This window comes from Panicum virgatum, chromosome 5K (assembly GCF_016808335.1).
Source record: "Panicum virgatum strain AP13 chromosome 5K, P.virgatum_v5, whole genome shotgun sequence".
Classification (NCBI taxonomy): domain Eukaryota; kingdom Viridiplantae; phylum Streptophyta; class Magnoliopsida; order Poales; family Poaceae; genus Panicum; species Panicum virgatum.
In genome coordinates, this window is record NC_053140.1 from 54,376,067 (window position 1) to 54,393,333 (window position 17,267).

Here is a 17,267-nt window from a genome sequence, read left to right on the forward strand (position 1 = left end):
GGTCAGGCAGGAGTAATAACTGCGGCGCCATCGCCCGCGACCCCGCGATAATAAAAGTTATAAACCCTAGGGGTTCTTGCGTCAGGGGAGATATCTGCCGTTGGCGTCTAGATCTGACGGTGGCTGCGCCGCGGAGGCTCGTGCTTATCACTCCGCCGTCTCCTTCCTCGCTTCCGCACTGCTGCTTACTGTGTGCTCTCTCTCTCTCTCCTCTCCCCATCCCCTTCTCGAGCGGCACGAAGCTTCCGACGCCCGTAATGGTGGAATCGCCAGCCGATCGGAGTCCAATCTGAACCTGAGCGCTCCCGAATCGTGGTTTCCCGTCCCGATCTTCCAGAATCCCGAAGAAATCGGTGGTGGAATGGCGGCCTGCGTACCGATCGGGCTGGTGCCGCTCGATTCGATGGTGCTTTGGCCTGGCGGCTCGAGAGAGCTTCATCTCCTGTGACTGCGCCCTTCTTCTCGTGCTAGTTGGTGCTGGGTTGGATCGTGCAGAGCGCCGCCTTTACGCCGCGAGGAGGTAACTGGGCTGCGCCGCTGCGGCGTCTGCTCGCGCTTTCCATTTGGGGTTCCGGTTTGTTTATCCTCTCATTCTGTGCGATTTGTGCTCCTAGGGTTGGTCGGATAATGAGCGCCAGCGCCGTGGCGTTGCGTGCGGAGATGGGCGGCGGCTGTGGGGAGAAAGAGCTGGAGGACGAGCTTGACGCGCTGCTTAGTTCCGGAGCCGGTGGTCAGAGGCGGCGCCCGGTGGACGCGGGCGAGAGGGAGAGGGAGCGGGAACTCAGCATGTTCAGGAGCGGGTCGGCGCCGCCGACCATAGAGGGTTCCCTGAATGCCATCAGCGGCCTGCTCCGCAGCGACGGGGAGGTGGCAGTGACGGCTGCCCCGATTCCTGATGCTGAGGCGTTGAACGGGCATGGTGGGCTCCTCTCAGAGGAGGAGCTCCGAGCCGACCCAGCCTACCTGTCGTACTACTACTCTCACGGAAATCTGAACCCGCGGCTGCCACCGCCGGTCCTGTCCAAGGAAGATTGGCGGTCAACCCTGCGCCTGAAAGCTGGGGTGGTTGGGGGGATTGGGGACAGGAGGAAGGCGGGGCAAGAGGACGCGGGACATGGTACGGGGATTTCAGGGGGGAGGTCTCTGTTCTTAAAGCATCCTGGTTCTGAGCAGGAGGACGAAACCAGGAGTGACGGAGGTGGCGCTGCAGAGTGGGTTGATGGTGGAGGAGATGGGCTCATTGGTTTATCGCTTGGGCGTCAGCGTAGCTTTGCAGATATGCTGCAGGTCTGATCTTATTTAGGTTGCAAAATCCTGCTTCATTTCATTTCTGTTTTGTTATATCTTGAGTGACATTGAGTTTAGTTGTAAAGAATAGTTAGACTTAATAGCTTCTACCTGGTGCATTATTCTGGTAGATATACTCAACTAGTAGTTAGTTTAGTGGTATTATCCATGTGAACTTCAATTTGGATGTGTAGTTTTGAATTATTTTCTAGACGGTTTAGGCTGATATTAATAAATTTCTGGTAGTACATGTTACTCTTATTTGTGGAGTAGCATGGACTATGGGGATGTGATGGGTGAAGATAGGACACGCGAGAAGGCAGGATTGTACCCTACTGTTCTTGCTGCTTGGAGACTCGTAGGATGGCAGGGTCTAGCCCTACTGCTCTCACGGCTTAAGATAAACACCACCGGGAAGATAGCCGGGTGGAGTCGGCTTGGGGGGAGACTAGACTTTTGGGGGACTTGGGAATTGATTCTTGTTCATTGTTTCATTGCTTAATTAAAAGAGATACAATCCCATCCTTATATAGATGGGCTGACTTGACCCTTAAGAAACCGATCTCTAAATTTAAGGAAATAACAAACTAATCTAATCTAATCTTTCCTAATATCCTAGACTCATTACTGTTCACGGCGCGAACAGTACTTTCTACCCATAACAGGGGGTTTTAGTACTTTTGTTGGTAAGTCTACACAGCTCTGCTTCTGCCAAATCCCAACACTTGAGCTGTTCAATTTAATCTGGGTAAGAGTGCTAATTATGTGATTTACAAAATTCCATCCCTTAGTTTTGAAGAACTCAGCAAGCTCATGCATTGGGGTCTTGGGGATGACAGTGAATCAGATTCACTGAAAGTCAGGTGGTACAACTCTTATATGGCACTCCTGAAGGTTTTGTGTCAAAGTGCCATGATTTTTACACCATCCTGAGATTTTGTTTGTATTTTTAAGAGATTGCTATCAAGTTTTCTCATATAGTTAAGAGACCAGATGAAGCATATTCTTGGTACTTGAACCTGTGGTGCGTGTCCTGATAGTATTTGCTGTTAGACAACTATTTTTAAAATTTTCATGTTAATGTTTGTAGTGTGCAAGCTTGAGTTTCTATAATGCTAGTGCAAAAGATGTACATTCTTATCATGTCTAGTTTATAAATTTATGATTCGGTCTACCTGTGCCTTTCTGCACCTTTTATTGGTCATTTGGTCATACATCATATTTAGTTTCATATGGATTGTTTCAGGATAATATTGGCCGCAGAACACCTATTTCGGAGCACCCCTCCCGTGCAGCCAGTCGCAATTCTTTTATTGACAATCAAGAACCTGTGAACTCTGCTGAGAACCAATATTCTATGCATACTGATATTTTGGACGTGCATCATCCTGCTGGGAATCTGCAAAATGTCAGTGGTCTTCATAGCCTTAATGCATCCACATCTCAAACATTTGCATCTATTCTGGGTTCATCTGTTTCTAGAAATGCTACTCCAGATCCTCATTATGTTGCAAGGATTCCTAGCCCTGGCCTTCCACCTGTTGGTGTTAGGATTACTTCCAATGAGAAGAAACTGAATTGCTCCTCATCACCATTCAATACTGTATCTTCAAAAGCAGTTGGGGCTGATGATATTTTATCTGCATTATCAAGTTTGAACTTATCAAAAAGCGGTACTTCAAATGGCAATAACAATATCAGTCGATCAAATTTTCAGAGAGAGACAAGTGACCAGCAGAAATTTTCGCTCGACTCGCAAACTGCTCATGTCAATAATAAGCAGCACCCGGTGATGTTAGAAACTGACGATGAATATTTGGGTATGCCATCGATGTCACAACCATCCAATTCTTCATTTGGTGACGTTAATAACGGTGTGGCTGGTCTAGCAGAGTTAAGAAATAGTACCAACACAAGGTTAGATGGGCATTTGGAAATGCAAAGATCTTCTACTTTATCTTCTCGTTCATATCAGAAGTCTCCATCATCTTCTAATGGAAGCCAAGGTGGTTCTCCTGCTCAACATCAGAATTTTGATGCTATAAATTCAGCCTTTTTGAACTATGGGCTCACTGGATATCCACTCAGCCCAGGTTTGCCTTCTATGATGCCCCCTTTGTTTGAAAGTGCCGCCGCCGCCTCTGCTATAGCTTCACTTGGTGCAGATTCAAGAAACCTTGGAAATAGTATTTTATCTTCACCTACATTGAGCCTAACTGATATGCATAACCTCGGTCGAGGTGGTAATCAAGCTCCCACAGGTCTTCAGTCTCCTCTTTCTGACCCGTTTTATGCGCAGTACATGAAGGCAACTCAGTATGCAGCACAGGGATCTGGCAGCTATGGTGATCCTTCTTTGGAAAGAGGTTATGTGGGTAGCTCATATGCTAATTTAAATGCAGTTCAAAAAGCTTATATTGAAGCTTTGCTTCAGCAGCAGAAACAATATGAAGTGCCACTTCTAGGCAAGTCAGCTGTTTCAAATCATGGGTACTATGGCAATTTACCTTTTGGCATGGGCATGGCGTACCCAGGAAGCCCATTGGGTAGTCCTGTCGCTTCTCCATCTGGTCCGGGCAGTCCACTTAGGCTTGGTGAGCGGAATATGAGGTTTCCGTCTAACTTAAGAAACTTGGGTGGCTGGAATTCTGATCCAAGTGCCTATATTAACGAGAACTTTCCATCCTCACTTTTGGATGAGTTTAAAAGTAATAAGGCCAGAAGTTTTGAGCTTGCTGAGATCGCGGGGCATGTGGTTGAGTTTAGGTATGCTTTATCACATAGTATCTTATTTTATTACAGATGACCCCTATATATCTTAAATATAATAAATTCCTTGCTAGTATCTTGATGAGCATTGTCTTTTATTTATTGCCTTCACAACTCAACATGTTCAGGAAAGGTCAATGGTGCAAACACACCTTGAGTTTTCTTTAAAAAAGAATGGATCTGATGTAGAGTTTGTGACCACTATGCTTACTAGCTGAACTTGTTTTACTAAAGGTAGTTCTGGACTTCTTGGATGTGATATTTGCTGATCTGCATTGATTTTGCAGTGCTGACCAATATGGAAGCCGTTTCATACAGCAAAAACTTGAAACTGCAACAGTCGAGGAAAAGAACATGGTCTTTGAGGAGATCATGCCTCATGCACTATCATTGATGACTGATGTATTTGGAAATTATGTTGTACAGAAGGTATTCTTTCGTACACTGAAGGTTCTCTCTGTTAGGATGAGAATACTTATTGTTTCACCATTTTCTCCAAACATGTTCCAAGGTTGATCGAGGACTAATGAATTACATGTGTTATTTTCCTAGTTTTTTGAGCATGGGAGTGCAGAGCAGCGGAGGGAGTTAGCTGATAAACTATTTGGACATGTATTAGCTCTCAGTCTTCAGATGTATGGATGCCGAGTTATCCAAAAGGTACTAAATGATTCTTGTCTTGCTACTTAGCCACTCGATACAATCATTGCTGCAGAGAGTTCTCTTTCTTGTGGGGCTTCTCTCTCTGATCCTTTTCTTTTAAAAAAACACTTCGGTTATAATTACCTGACCCAATCTATACGTACATCTCTGAAGGCAATAGAGGTGGTTGATCTAGACCAGAAAACTAAGATGGTTACTGAGCTTGATGGTCATATCATGAAATGCGTACGCGATCAAAATGGAAACCATGTGATCCAGAAATGTATTGAATGTGTCCCAGAAGATTCTATTCAGTTTATAATATCGACATTCTATGGTCACGTTGTTCCATTATCCACCCACCCTTATGGCTGCAGAGTCATACAGGTATTCCTTTAAATTCTGCGCCTAACTGTAAGTTTTCTTCCCTTCTCGTGTTGATGAGATTCACGGTTTTCTTGTGATCCTGTCTCTATTCAGAGAGTACTTGAACACTGTGCTGATCCAAAAACACAGCAAATTGTCATGGATGAGATATTGCAAGCTATATGCATGTTGGCACAGGATCAATATGGAAACTACGTTGTCCAGGTTAGTACTGCTTTCTGATTTTTTGAACTGGTGGTTTTATTTCCAATCCTTAATGGCTATATATAATTTTACATATTCTGGTTCTTGTGTATGAATAATATTTGCATTATCCTTATATCCCTTTTTACCACAAGCATTTCAACTGGTGACCTTCACTTATATCCTTTTCTAAGAACAGCAGGGGAGGCCCTGCTATTTTTTTCTTTTTAACATTTTTTAAAGTTAAATCCACAAAGGTCTATAAAGCCAGGGTCAGAGTAACAAAGACACACAAGTTCCACAAGGCTGAAAGGAAAGGATTGGAATAATAACTAGAGACATAACAGTAGAATTTTAAAGTAAAATCCACAAAGGTCTATAAAGCCAGGGTGAGTAACAAAGACACACAAGTCCTACAAGGCTGAAAGGAAAGGATTGTAATAATAACTAGAGACATAACAGTAGAATAAAAAAAAACTAGTGTTCTTAATGCACACATATTGTAGGCTCATTCCTTCCACAGATGCATATCTGCATAAATCATTCTCTTCCAAAGGTGTTTATTTGGGAAACTTTATCAAAAGATGCATATATTTATTTGGAACCAAATATGGAACTCCAGAGGGATCTGCTCTTTGAATGCCTGTCTGACTGAAGGAAGAAAAATTCCTGGCAGGTTATCTTTGTTAATTGGTCCAGAATTAGTCCTTGGATCATATGTGAAACCACTTGGTGATAAAAAAAATTACAGATAGAGACTCAATAGAATGATGTTGACACGTTTCAATATCTTTTAGTACTGCAGCCTTGGACAAATACATTTCAGATTGGTTGAATGGGTGTTGTATTATTTAAGATCTCTGTAGGAAAACTGAGATTAGTCTACGCATATATGCAATTGCATGGCTAATTTTACTCAATTTATTACCTTTACATAAAATATGCTATTAGAAAAACCCATGTGCTTGTCACCAGCAATCACTTTTGACTTGTAATATACTGATATACCATTCTTATGCAGCATGTTTTGGAGCATGGGAAGCCTCATGAGAGATCCATCATTATAGAAAAATTAGCTGGACAGATCATTCAGATGAGCCAACAGAAATTTGCCTCCAATGTTGTTGAAAAGTGTCTAACATTTGGCGGACCTGCAGAGCGAGAAGTTCTCATAAATGAAATGCTTGGAACCACTGATGAGAATGAGCCTCTACAGGTTTGAAATTTTCTCTTAACACTCAACATGATTATAACTTGGAATTTAATTATTCTATATGGCGCCTTCTTTCAATGGAACAAAATGGGAAATTAATGTAGCCTAGGTTTTAGAGGAATTGTTTTTGTTATTCTTTGTTGTGATGTGATTAGCATAGTAATTGCTTCCTGGTCCCAGACATGAAAGAATTTAGTTCACATCATAAATGTGTGAAAAAAATTCAAATGGTTAGTAGGATATTTTAAAGCATATTAAATCCATGGTCACAAGGAAATTGTTTTTACTCTCTTTTGGAAGGCATACTAAAACCATAGCCTTTGAATGTTAAAAGCTTTTGAAAACAACGATATCAAGAATTGTAGTACAAAATCTAACATTTAAGATTTGATCTCCTCAAGTTTCTATGCTAATAATTTAGCAACGCTACATAAACAAATTGGATAGCTAGATTATTGAAAAAATTGGATAGCTAGATTATTGAAAACTAGCCTTCTTGTTTTTAGTTAGGTAGCCTATTTGCTAGCTATGGCGGCTTCTTTGCTTCTGAAAAAGGATAACTCAACTTTTTAATCCTTCCTAACCTATTACAGGCCATGATGAAGGATCAGTTTGGTAACTATGTTGTACAGAAAGTACTTGAGACATGTGATGACCAGCAACGTGAGTTGATCCTGTCACGGGTGAAGGTCCACTTAAATGCCCTGAAGAAATATACATATGGGAAGCACATAGTTGCTCGTGTAGAAAAACTTGTTGCTGCTGGTGGTAAGCTTCCCTACCCAACTGCATTCATCACTGAAATAACTTGCTGCAGTATTTCTTTCGATTAATCTCTTTGCTTTTGTAATTTTTGAGCTGTTATAACATAGTTCTTGCAATTTAAATCCAGAGAGGAGGATTGGACTTCAATCGCAAAATCCTTCTTGATGGCGTAAAAATGACCATGTACAGCTAACCATGGCTAGACAGATGTACCTTCTGCCTTCTGCTTTGGGCTGCTACAAGCCGAGCTTAAAAATAAACATGTACCAAGAATTCTGTACATTTTGTAGTTTGAGCTTATAGTTATGCCAAGATGAGGCTCAGACAGATTAATCTTACCTGATGCTGCTGCGGAGAATAGGCGTTCTGTACAAGTTTTAGGTGTAAAGAGAGGAGGAAAGTCTATATTTTGCGACGAGACTGTACAAATCTGCGATCCTGCAAGAGGTAGCGTCTGCTTAGGATAAGGTTTTCATTGTCCTCCGTGTTTATCACTAATGGGTTTGTAATACTGAATAACTGATGTAACAGTTCCAGCTTCTAAAGCCAGATGCGTGTTTTTGTATGGAATTCCTCTTATCATGAGCTCGTGCTGGGTCAGCGGCATGCAAGTTTCTTGTTTCGTTAGCTGCATGAGGTGTCATTTTCATGATGAAGTGTTGAGCCCGTTAGTTCTTCACTCTCTATAGGCCCTGTTGATTTCTTTTTAAAAGAGGCCCAATTGAATTATTGATTGGGAAGTAGTAGGTGTTGTATCTTGCTATGGTTGTTTGTGACGCAAGAGTATTTGTTTTATCTTGCTATATGATGCTATCAATCTCGGCTCACCGTGGCATTAATCATTGGGGCCGCCCGTAGCATTTGTTTTGTACATAGCCACATAGGGAAGCAAGTGATAAGATAGAGCTTGCATCACTAGACATGGCTTACCAGTCTTAGCTGAAGCAACAGCAATGTTTCCTTTCAGAACAAGATCGGCATGGCTAAATACCAAACCCTTCTCGTGTCGACACGGATAGACGGACTTGAGTTGCGTCTGCGACGCCGACGCGCGCGCCATGTGAAGTTTGACGACGGCGCTCGTTTTCGGGCAGTTCGGAACCATCCCTTCTCTGCTGACGCACCGCAACAGACTAGATCGTACCCAAGAAACTCGTCAGGATCCCAAGCACGGGCTCCGCCGACGTCTCCTCGCCCTGTCCGTCACGGACCGAGCCCGCCAAAACTCCCTCGCGGTCCGCCCGAGACACCATGCGCGCCCCGTGCGACCCGCTCCGCAGCCGAGGACTCAGCGGCGCCGCGCCCACGGATCACCGCGACACCGTCAGAAACCCGAGCCTCCTCGGCCGCGCCCGCCCCGCCACGGCGGAATATGTTATGTTATCCCCACGCGGCGGCAGGCCCCACGACGCCACGGCGCCCGCGCCCGCCCCCTCGTCTTCCTCCTCGTCGCCGCGCCACGCTGACGGCATGGGCGCCGGCGCCGGCGCGTCCGGCCGCGTGATCGAGTGGGAGGCCGGCCTCCCCGAGGCCTCCGAGCTGACGCCGGTCTCGCACCCGCTCATCACCCCGGTGCTCGCCGCCGCGTTCCGGATCAACATCGCGGGCGGCGCCTTCCCCGCCGCCGCCGCCTCCCCCTTCGACGACTCCGCCCTCGCGCACGACTCCCCCACCTCCCACCTGTCCTTCCACTGCGCCGAGGAGGAGGAGGACGTCGAGGAGGAGGAGGGGGAGTGGGAGGCCGAGGACGCCTCCTCCGGGAGCGGCGCGTGCCGGGGCGGGAAGGCCGGGAAGAAGGCTCGGATGGTGTGGACGCCGGAGCTCCACCACCGGTTCGTCGAGGCGGTGGCGCACCTCGGCGACAAGGGCGCCGTGCCCAAGGCCATCGTGCGCCTCATGAACGTCGAGGGCCTCACCCGCGAGAACGTCGCCAGCCACCTCCAGAAGTACCGCATCTACCTCAAGCGCACGCGTAGCACCCCCATGCGGCAGCCGCCGCCTCCGTCCTTCCTGACGGCGTACGCTTCCCCCTTCAACCCCCACCCGCCTTCTGACGCCTCCAACCAGAGAGGTTACTGCTCGTTCCCCTCCCGCGACTGCGAGAAGCTCGAACGCGACCACGCAGTAAGCTCTACAGTATGGTTTTCAAATTTCGAAAATACTTTCCGTACAAAAAAAGTGAAACCACTCGATGGAGATCCAGTATCTCGATTCATTTCTTCATGTGAAAAATGATACTCTCGTCTGTCCAAAGTCAAATAGACCCTGTGGTAAGCCATTCAAGTACAGATGCATTTGAAACAAGATATAAACCACACTTGTTACACTGCACTCGTCTCAAAATTTATCAAGCCACGGCCAGTGGATGTTTGTTCCAAGTTCCATAACACACTTACATTTGGGTCTCGTTTGATTTGCTTTGGCTGTTCGGTTCCTCTGCATTACACTTGCTTTCGTTGCTTAACACAATTATAGTGAAGTAGCAAACCTGTTTGCTGATTTATTGGTACCAGATACTCTAAATCTAACACTTCTGGCAACCTTCTATTTTGGGAAATTAGGAAGCTAACTTTTGTGTTTGGCATAGATGGCCCATCCTTGCCAAATAAAAAATGTATAAGTTAATTTTTTTTTTAAGAAAATGTATCAGTTAGATAGCAAATTTTAGTAGTATAACGTGGTGGGCAGATAGTGAACCAACTTTATGCCCACTACAAACTCGTCTCAAAGAGCATATTAGAGTATTAGTTATTCGAGTTCATTCAGGGAACCTGTGTCGCCTTTGTATGATTGATAATCCAAATTTTGTTAGCTGGTGTCATGGGTTCAATTGACTAGAAAAATTGGTCCCACAACAGGAATGGGGCATGTTCTAGTTTCTCTCAAAAAAGGGGATCTGTTTCCCGACATCCGTAGTTTATGAATTTTGGAATTCTTATCTGAAGATTTGAGGTTGGGTTATAAACTAGATGCATTCCTGTGCAGAAAAAGTTTTGAATCATTTCGTTTCAGGTTTCCTTGTTGATCAATATGATATTCAAATAAGTTAGTCATTTCCTTTGGGATTGTGCTTCTGCAACATTTTCCATGTTTACTGATGCTTCGCTGTGCAGCAGTCTACCACTGATGTTTTGCTTTGATTGACAATCGTTTGCTTTTTACGTAGCGTGTACTTTTATAGGATTAAAATGCTTAGAAGGCAGTACTTTTGTTGTTTGCGCTGCTGTCCCACATGAGCCCCTTTTACTTCAGCAATGCACCCTTTCTTTTGAAATCCGACACACATCATGGAGGTAGTGGCCAAGGCAAAGTGGCTAATCTTATACTTTTCCCCTTTTTTCTTTTGAAACCAGCATATTAAGTGACTGATTTTCTTTGCCTTGTCCAATTGCTTAGCTCCAGGCTATGGGATGGAAACGCGCCAAAGATGCGTAGTGACAAAGAGCTCATGGATATGGGTACGCCATGTTGTTCAGTTAGCCCATAGGTGTTTCTCATGAAAGAGGTATTGCCACAGTGGAGCGAATGGAGTGCAGCAAATAAACGGCGATGGTGCCAACATCACTACTGGAGCACCTGCCGGAAGACCACAGTTTTGTGTGAATTTCTAGTGCTTGTTCTTCAACATGTAAAAAGTAAAATTGTGTGCCACGGGGTTTGAAAATTCTTCCTCGGGTCGGACAGCGTGAGACTCGTGTTGGAGTACATGTATCCTGATGCAACACTACGATGCTATTTTCTCGTTAAGTTGCTGGCAACTCTGCCTTTTGCCAATCTAGATAGATGGATTCTGCAATATACAGAAGTTGTATGGCGTCTACAAGACTGCAACATGGTGGTCACGTACACGCTTGGAAACCATTCCAGGTAGCTGACCGTAATCGAGAGACACGGATCATTGCCGTCTGGACTGCAGATTGCCACCCGATGATCGCCTCGTCTCCGCTGTCAGACGCGGCCGTGGTGGCCAGTGACAGTTGGAACACGGCAGAATCCGTTTAGGGCGGGCTCATCCCAAGGCCTCTTGTTCCCGGCAGATGCGCGGCCGGCGCCGTGCGCCGCATGACCCGGGCCGGGCTGGAGATGCCCGAGGCTGGCAGAATCAATAGCTTCCCTCACCCTGCTCGAGGTCCTACTAAATCGAGCCACCGTCCGCTGTTGGCGAGCGCCGGGCGGGCTCTAGCCTCTAGTCCACCTTGGCCGAATCCTGCCGCCGCGCGGCGACAAAAGTGTTTCGTGAGCCGCCGCAGCGGCGAACTTCCCTGGTCAGCTTCAGCCGGCGTGTCTGAAAAGCTTAGATCCATCCCGGTATAACCGAAGGTCTCCAAAACACAGCTAGTCATCAGCGACCTGCTGAACTTCTGAATAGATGAATGTCAGAAACCAGCTGTCTAGCCTGACCTGACGTTACAAGCAAACACGAGCCTGAACGAGTTCGTCGGATCTAGCTGCTCTCTGGCCTGAAGCCCTGAAATGAGCGTGCGAGTGTGAAGCGATTGAATCTGAGGCCACAGGCATGTGCAGCTTGGTATCATGACTTGTGGTTCACGTCGTAGGCGCAAACTATCCGGATCTGGCTGGCGTTCTGTTGAACTGCGTACGTGGGATGAGATGCAACCAACTGCGTAACGAAGGAAACGAAAGCTGAAAAGAAAAATAATGTAATGTTGGAAGATCAAAGAGGGTCAGTAACCTTTATCTTATGTGGCCAATCATTGCTCGAAGATTGCAGCGGCTTAACCACTCTTTGACTAGAGAAAACTAGCAATTACAAGGGCTGGCCAAGCATTGCCAGCTGGACATCGATTTTTCATGTAAGGCGGATTTCTTAGAGCTCTAATATGCAAACACCTGGATTGTGAGCTGAGAGTGAGAGGTGTCACCACCCTGAGGCCGATGGTTGATGATGAGTTGACCTGGTGTTGTAAACAGACGACATGATCGGATTCAGAGTTTAAGGATTTGCCGGCTCAGTCTTCGAAGATACTTATAGATAGGGTTTGCGTATGTGTGTTCATAGGGTGTGAGTGTGCGTGCGTTGTGAGTGTTTGCGTTGTACTATGTAATCTAAAAAAAAGCTAGGCTATCTGATTTTTGCAGCAATGCCATTATCAATCGGTCACAGTAAAAGCACAAGTTGCTTATTGCACCTCATATAGTATCAATATCTACCGTACATGGTTTATAAATACTCCACCGAAATTCGGTGCCGACTAGGTCCTCTGTTACGCCTAGATCCTCCAACCGAAACCAACCAAAATGCAGTAGTACCAGTACTGCTTTCCAGGGCACACAGGAAAGAAGAGAAAAAAAAGAAGGAAATTAGAGGTCAGCAGCTAACAGATCATGCAGGGAGGGAGCCGAATTATTGGCGCGGGGGGTGGGGCCGTGGGGGGGGGGGGGGGGGTGCGTGAGTTGTATGCGCACATTTGCATATGCGCGTTTCCCTCGAGCCGCCGCCTCCTGCTGCTGGTCATCTCCTGCCTGCCGTGCCCATCCATTTCTTTGGATTTCTTTCTGCCCGTCAACTGCATGCAGCCTGACCAAGAACACCGGCGCCTCCGTCCGATCGGTGGCCACCGAATGCGGCCGGTGCTGAGTGCGATTTGACGAGCCCAGGGATTATACATTGTGTTCTTCAAATAATAACGCGAAGAGATTGGGCGAGTTGACCGGACCCCAGCTCAGCTTCAGCACGATGCGTGGGAAGATAATAAAGCCTTCTTTCGCAAAAACAAAAGAAAAAAGAAAAAAAAAGATAAAGCCTTCACACCCACAGGATCATTAGCCACGGCCAATCACTGTTAGGGTTTAGAAAAATCATGCCCCTGACCAACCTACTAACTGGTAGCCTGCTGCTTTGACCGGGGATTAACTTTATCTGAGGGGTGGCCTGGCCTGCGCATTAGAGTAATCGGAGTAGTATAAATTGGTTTTGAGCCATGTGAATTACGCAAATTCCTCTGAGTAGGACGGTAGGGCCGTAGGGGGCATTTCTTTATTTTTATTTGATTTTCCTTTGCTACTTAGGTTCTTTCGAGATGCCTTCGACAATATTTAGGCTCGCCTAATCGCTTAGCTGCCCATTTGTTTATGGCCCTGTACTGTGGTTTGTATAAGCTTATTAGCGTGTGAACATGCGGTTTTTGGCGCCACGCCATTACGAGCAGGGGGGGACGGCTGTAAACGCATTCGTTCGCTTGCTAGCTAGTAGTAGTAGATTCGCTTAGCGCAGACGAGGTAGTAGTAGTGTTTAATTTGCTCATAGTTGACGTCTCCTCAGGACATGATTATATGTGATTTGCTAGTCATAGGTCCTTTTAACTTCAACGTGGTGTGTTGTATGTACTTCCTCTGTTTTTAACTTCAATTTTAACTAAGTCTATAGAAAAATATAGCAACAAGTATACTATCCAACATATACTTCATGGTGAATTCTATGAAACAGATTTGGTATTATAAATATTATTATTTCTTTCTATAAGTTTGATCAAAGTTTGTCAAATTTGATTTAGGACAAACCTAATTTGACATGTAAATAAAAACGAATGGAGTATGTCAGTATGTGTCGTATTAATACGTCTGCTATTGATTTAAGCCCACTATTTTGGGGGGGGGGGTGTATTATGATTTTAAAAAGGCAAAGTTTAAAAATTTTGACCAGAAATCAAACAAATTGTATGCTGATCAGTGTATAAAAGTTATATTAATATACTTGTATCTACAAGATCTATTAATATGAAATTAATTTTGGAGAAATTGGCAATGCACTGCTTTTTAAACCCAACACCAATTTTAAGCTGCACTCTCAAACCCAACACCGATTTTAGCTTGCACTACCAATCCGAAGACTTCATCCAAAAAATGTTACGTCCAACATCTTTCATCCTACTCCTACCACACGATCGACCACCTATAGAGACGGTTTTGTAATGACAGACCTAGATGCAAAAAGATAGAACATTGTTATAGGTATTAGACATATATGTGTCGATGCAAACATTCCTATTTTTTTAATTAAGGAAACGTTCCGGTCTTGAACATTATTCCTAGTTTGTTTGAAACGGGCAATTCAGTAACAATCCATACGGATAGGATGAGAATTCAGTACACAGTCTTTTCGCTCAAAGTTTTGTTAACTCACGTTTAATACTATGTGTTATACTAACTGTGAGATGTTTTCTCCTCAAACAACCAATGCAAGCACTATTGAAAGCTCAAAATGTAGATTCTTGTGTAGCCACGATAAGCAAAAATCGTTGGCGCGAGCATTTTGACGGCAGGGTACAAATTAAATACGGGATGAATTTGAAAGAATCAATCGCAGTATGTATTATATTACACAATCCTTCCTTTCGCGTGACATTATGTATTGTACACCGGACTCTGTCACCGGCGTGAGACCGACGGGAGAGCGGGGAGCCCCACATGTCGGCGTCAGGCCGCTGACAGCCACCCCACGCGCAAACCAATCAAACGACTTTAATTTGGTTTCAACTACTGCTGCTGCTGCTACCTTCGCTCCTACCCCGTTGAACGCACCACCAAACCATCCCTGTTCTAACTTCTACCACCCCAAAAAAAATCAACTATTCAAATCAAAGCTTTGACAAAACGCACGAGAAGAGAAGAGGAAGACAAGAAAGAAACGGCGTTGAACGGTTCAGCCGTGGCGGACGGAGCCTCGCCGGCGCTCCTCGTACCAGCAGATGCAGCTCAGCGCGACGAGCACCTCCACGATGGCCGCCTCCGCCTTCTCCTTGTCCGCCCACTGCAGCGTCTGCAGCGCGTACACCCGCGGCCCGCCGTCGAACCGGCGCGTCCGGTCCATGTTCCGCTCCGACTGCCACCGCGCCGTGTCGCGCGCCATCGGGCCCAGCCACGCCATGATGCGCTCCGCCGCCTCCTTCCACCCCTGCGCCAGGCCCTCGTCCAGCGGGCCCGGGTCGCGCCACCACTCCCGCAGCTTCGACCGCACCGCCGCCCGGAGCTTCGCCGGGAGCATCTCGTACATCTCCGCGCGCTCCGCGCCGGCCTCCTCCTGCCGCCCCTCGGCCTCCATCCGCAGCAGCTCCTCCGCGGACACGATCACGCTCGCGTACTGCTGGTCCAGCCCCGCGCCGCCGACGGTGCCGGGCGGCGCGTCCAGGAGCTTGCGCCAGTCGGTGGGGGATTTCTGGCCGGACGGCCGCAGGCCGATGATCGGGCACGAGTTACTCATCGGCGGGTGGACGCGGGACGGGCCGTCGCGACGCGTGATCGGACCCGACGACGCCCTCGCCTTCCCCGACCGCGGGTGCAGCAGCTTCGACAGCCGGGTCTGGACGCTGTCCGTGGTGGCCGCCGGCAGCGGCGGCGGGAGGCCGGCCACGAACGGGCCGAAGATGGCGCAGATGCGGACGAACACCGCGCAGGCGGCGCGCGCCATGAGGCCGATGGCCTTCTCGTAGCTCTGGTTCCACAGGGACTCCTCCTTAAGGCGCTTCACCTTGAGCCGCTGCGTCTTGAGCTCCTGCCGGAGCGACTCCGCGCCGGGCGGGTCCCCGGCCTGCTGCTGCTGCGCCGCTGCCGCTGCCGCTGCCGCCGCCGCCGCCGCCTGTGGGTTCTGCGGGATCGGCCCGCTGAGGCGGTTCCATCCCCGGACGTTTATCTTCCGCTCGGTGGACTCCAGCTCGTCGAGCGCCTCCATTTCGGAGCAGAGCTTGGCCGTGGCCGCGACGAGGCGCTCCATCTTCTTGGCCTTCACCCTGAGCCCCTTGGCCACGAGCAGGTCCAGCCGCGCGTCGTGCGCGCCGGACTTGAGGCACGCGTACACCCCGCCGAAGTCGAGGCCGCACCGCAGGCCGAGCCGCGCGACGGCGGCCGCCGCGGCGTCCAGCGACACGACGAGCTCGGCGCAGGCCAGCCGGAGGAGGAACGCCTGGTCGGTGGAGTTGAGGTAGGCGACGCCCGGCGAGCGCATGGCGTCGGAGCGCAGGCGGGAGAGCTCCTGGTCCGACAGCGACCGGTGCAGCGACAGCAGCTTGGACATGGCCGCCGCCGCCTCGAACGCCAGGATCCCCAGCGACGCCTGCGGCCCCGCCGGCAGCCGCAGATCGATGGGCAGCCACGGCTTCTGCACAACCATGGATGAATGAATGAATGAGACGAATCCCCCCTCTCTCTGTCTCTCAGCTCAATCTCTTCCTCCTGTAACCACCCCGATCGAAGCTCCCTCTCCTCAATGACTAGCTAGCTAGCTATATCACTGGACATGAGAAAGAGATTCCGCTAGGCAGAGCAGAGCTTCAACGCTGCCGGCCGAGGCCTCGCTGGTGCTGCTGTTCGCTGGTACTCCACGATCCCCCCCTCCACGCGGTTTTGCGCGGGTACAGGTTTGGCTGGGTCGGTATGGGTGACAGTCTCTTTTTATACCGCCGCTGGTGGACTGGTGCTGGTCTAGCTGCTAGCTCTTTCGCGCTGGCCCAGCGGGCAGCGATGGCGCGCGCATCCAACTTATTTTGCCGCTGCCCCTGGAGCTGGAGAGAGAGCTAGCTAGCAAGACGGGCGTGGCGACGGCGACGGCGACGGCGTCGCGAGTTGTAATAAGTAGCCGGGCAGGAGGAGGACACGGTCGCCCCGTGGGAATGCCCGGCCCGGGTGGTAGGCGCGCGCTTACCAGACGACGCAGCGTTGGTTGGATCGTCCTGATTGGGGGAGGGGAGACCCCGGCTTTGTTTATTCCTGCGATCGGGTGGGGGCTTCGCGAGCTCGTGTTATTTTATTTTGGCTAAAGTCTATCTGACCTCCTCCAACTCTCATGCTAGTCCGAATTTCCTCCCTAAACCAGAAAACCAGTTTTTTTGGCTCCCGAAACTATGCAAACCGTTTACTTTACATCCTTTCGTGGTTTTGGCAGCGGTTTTAGCTGACGTGGACCATCCGACGTGGAACTTGTCCGCGTGGGATCCTACGTGGACAAGAGAGGCGCCCCTCCCCGACAGAACACGCCCCCCTCCCCGACAGAACACGCCGCCGCCGC

General features: G+C 48.2%; 3 protein-coding genes across 3 annotated transcripts; 2 read left to right on the forward strand and 1 right to left on the reverse strand.

The window, feature by feature from the left end:
- The first annotated feature begins 99 nt into the window (after nucleotides 1–99).
- Nucleotides 100–7,816, forward strand: LOC120708633 (pumilio homolog 2-like). Its single transcript, XM_039994003.1, has 10 exons — nucleotides 100–520; nucleotides 615–1,287; nucleotides 2,534–4,053; nucleotides 4,344–4,485; nucleotides 4,609–4,716; nucleotides 4,873–5,085; nucleotides 5,179–5,289; nucleotides 6,290–6,484; nucleotides 7,075–7,249; nucleotides 7,374–7,816. Exons 2-10 carry the CDS (start codon nucleotides 628–630, stop codon nucleotides 7,409–7,411), a joined length of 3,162 nt encoding a protein of 1,053 aa, XP_039849937.1. The 5' UTR covers nucleotides 100–520; nucleotides 615–627; the 3' UTR covers nucleotides 7,412–7,816.
- A 666-nt stretch (nucleotides 7,817–8,482) lies between these two features.
- LOC120708634 (transcription factor PCL1-like) lies at nucleotides 8,483–11,044 on the forward strand. The gene is made up of 2 exons (XM_039994004.1): nucleotides 8,483–9,370; nucleotides 10,643–11,044. Exons 1-2 carry the CDS (start codon nucleotides 8,498–8,500, stop codon nucleotides 10,679–10,681), a joined length of 912 nt encoding a protein of 303 aa, XP_039849938.1. The 5' UTR covers nucleotides 8,483–8,497; the 3' UTR covers nucleotides 10,682–11,044.
- A 3,505-nt stretch (nucleotides 11,045–14,549) lies between these two features.
- LOC120708635 lies at nucleotides 14,550–16,794 on the reverse strand. Its single transcript, XM_039994006.1, has one exon. It carries the CDS (start codon nucleotides 16,371–16,373, stop codon nucleotides 14,910–14,912), a length of 1,464 nt encoding a protein of 487 aa, XP_039849940.1. The 5' UTR covers nucleotides 16,374–16,794; the 3' UTR covers nucleotides 14,550–14,909.
- Nucleotides 16,795–17,267: the final 473 nt, after the last annotated feature.

Excerpts from the sequence above, each read along its gene's own strand:
- LOC120708634 (XM_039994004.1), top strand. The coding sequence starts at position 8,498 with ATGCGCGCCCCGTGCGACCCGCTCCGCAGCCGAGGACTCAGCGGCGCC. Across the intron at positions 9,371-10,642 it reads AGCTCGAACGCGACCACGCA|CTCCAGGCTATGGGATGGAA; the intron begins GTAAGCTCTACA and ends CCAATTGCTTAG.
- LOC120708633 (XM_039994003.1), top strand. The coding sequence starts at position 628 with ATGAGCGCCAGCGCCGTGGCGTTGCGTGCGGAGATGGGCGGCGGCTGT. Across the intron at positions 4,054-4,343 it reads GGGCATGTGGTTGAGTTTAG|TGCTGACCAATATGGAAGCC; the intron begins GTATGCTTTATC and ends TTGATTTTGCAG. Across the intron at positions 5,290-6,289 it reads ATGGAAACTACGTTGTCCAG|CATGTTTTGGAGCATGGGAA; the intron begins GTTAGTACTGCT and ends ATTCTTATGCAG.
- LOC120708635 (XM_039994006.1), bottom strand. The coding sequence starts at position 16,373 with ATGGTTGTGCAGAAGCCGTGGCTGCCCATCGATCTGCGGCTGCCGGCG.